The 1,944-nt window shown below is 38.6% G+C and overlaps 1 protein-coding gene across 3 annotated transcripts in view; it reads right to left on the reverse strand.

Moving 5' to 3' along the window:
* Positions 1-666, reverse strand: part of LOC108577833 (histidine--tRNA ligase, cytoplasmic) — a 3,662-nt gene extending 2,996 nt beyond the window's left edge. For 2 of the 3 annotated variants that reach the window (XM_017941042.1, XM_017941041.1), the window contains exon 1: positions 144-666. In XM_017941042.1, coding sequence (XP_017796531.1) covers positions 144-242 — 99 coding nt within the window. In that variant the 5' untranslated portion in view covers positions 243-666. The remainder of the gene's footprint in view (positions 1-143) is intronic. The other variant, XM_017941043.1, reaches the window with a different exon arrangement.
* Between the last annotated feature and the right edge of the window lie 1,278 nt (positions 667-1,944).

Below are 1,944 nucleotides of genomic sequence, written 5' to 3' on the forward strand. Positions count from 1 at the left end.
TCACACGAGCAACAAAAATTAGAAATATTCCGACTAATATAGATATCGGGGAAAGGGACAGATGGAAGCAAGGTTCGCGTTACCAGAAGGTATCGTGTCTTTTCAGGTATGAAAAATTTGCCGACAAAATTAATCGCTCGTACCTGGGTATCGTCGTCAGCTTTAGCGGCTTTTAATTTCCGTACGAGTTCTCCTTGTTCCTTCACCTCTTTTAACAATCTTTCTCTGGTTTCGTCAGCCATCGTCGTGCGCGTTTCGATGTTTCTCCGTCGTCGAAGCCCAATTCCAAACGTTTCACGCGACACGGCATCACTGTGTTTTCCAGTAAGTTACAACTATCAGACCCCGGTTCACTACGGTCTGCTCGTTCCATCGACTTTCAATAGTCGCGTACGATTCGTTTGTTTCCGCTTCTTACACGTCTCTCTGTGTTCTTCGAACGATGGGGGAATTTGCTCGATCGTGTGCGTTCCATTCGTCAATTTTTCAAATCAACCAACCTTTATTTCTTCGAAGCGAGCGTCATATTAACGATCGAATATGTAGATACGAGAAACGTATCGAAAAATCCACGCAAGTCCTCCGTTCTACCAACTTCATGCCGCCGCCGCCGTCGCAGCAGCATAACCTCTCAAGGAATGTTACACACCTAATCTCTTCTTTACATATTTTCAATGTTTCTCATATAGATGTTACAAATGTTTTCCAAAAATTTCAGACGGAGAAATATCCAAAAGACACAGACGAAAACTGAACGAATATATAAGAGAGTAATAATAACAAGAGGTTGAACAACGTAATTTGGAAATAATTCGCAGCTGCCTGTATTTTTAACAAATTATACACTTTTGTTGCACTTTGTTCAGAAAGTACGCCTCTATATTCCAAGTGCTCGCAGAGACATGTGTTTACACAGAGTACAAGCTCCAAACGCAAGATGTGAGATAAAAGAATTGCAAGATTTGATAAATCCGACAGGTTGGGATTTATCATACGGGCCAGCAGGCATATCTCAATGGTAGTAAGATACAAAATTTGTCGTTCGTAATACTTCAAACTCAGCTTTTCAAGAGTGGCAAACTCGATTCAACATTTCATGTTCCGTACTTAAAAAAGTAACATTTTTTCTTTCAACAGTTACTATATTTTAATTTGCTTCTTACTACTTTCAGATAAAACCTATTTACGTAGGAGTGGACATCATAGCTAACCCACTACAGCGAACGATGCATTTGGAACTAGCTCCTACTACAACTCTGATTAATATATTCTTACATAAAAAAATGAACTACAGTAATCGCATGAAATTAACGAAAAACTTACGAATATAAAATAAATAAAAAATTCTAAAAGAAGCCTCTTCGGCTGTATATTCTCCCTTGAACAGTTGCAAAATTATAACGATTCTTTCAAAACTACTACACGTTAATAACGAGAATTATTGAACGAATCATGTATTAAATTTCCATAAAACGAGTCTCGTTTAATTCGTTATTCCTGGTGCGGGGGTGATCGAAACGTATTCAAAACTTGTAGCTTTCGCAGCGGCACAGTTAGGCGAATGGCACTGTGTATACAAAAGTGTATATTATCTAAGAATTATGAATTTAAAGAAAAGAAATCTTCCACGTGGAACTGTCGAAAATTATTCTCTGGTTATATATTCACGCGGACGAAGCAAGTAAAGCTGAGCTTTCAATTAAACTGCGTGAACCCACCAATCGTACGTCTGCGTTGGCTCTGTGAGAAGTGGTATTATGCGCCAATTCACACGAGTCATTTGACATTTTAAATTAGACGTACGGAATGGGGAAGAAAGGAATCGGGCCGAAATAGTTGTAACGGTCTTCGGGCTTTTTCTCCCAAAGTCGGGAGATAAGAACGCCGATAAATAACAATATGAGAATATTTTTCTAAAAAATAAAGCGGAAAAGGGTTAAATCT

This window comes from Habropoda laboriosa, unplaced genomic scaffold, assembly GCF_001263275.1.
Source record: "Habropoda laboriosa isolate 0110345459 unplaced genomic scaffold, ASM126327v1 scaffold816, whole genome shotgun sequence".
NCBI classification, from domain to species: Eukaryota; Metazoa; Arthropoda; class Insecta; order Hymenoptera; family Apidae; genus Habropoda; species Habropoda laboriosa.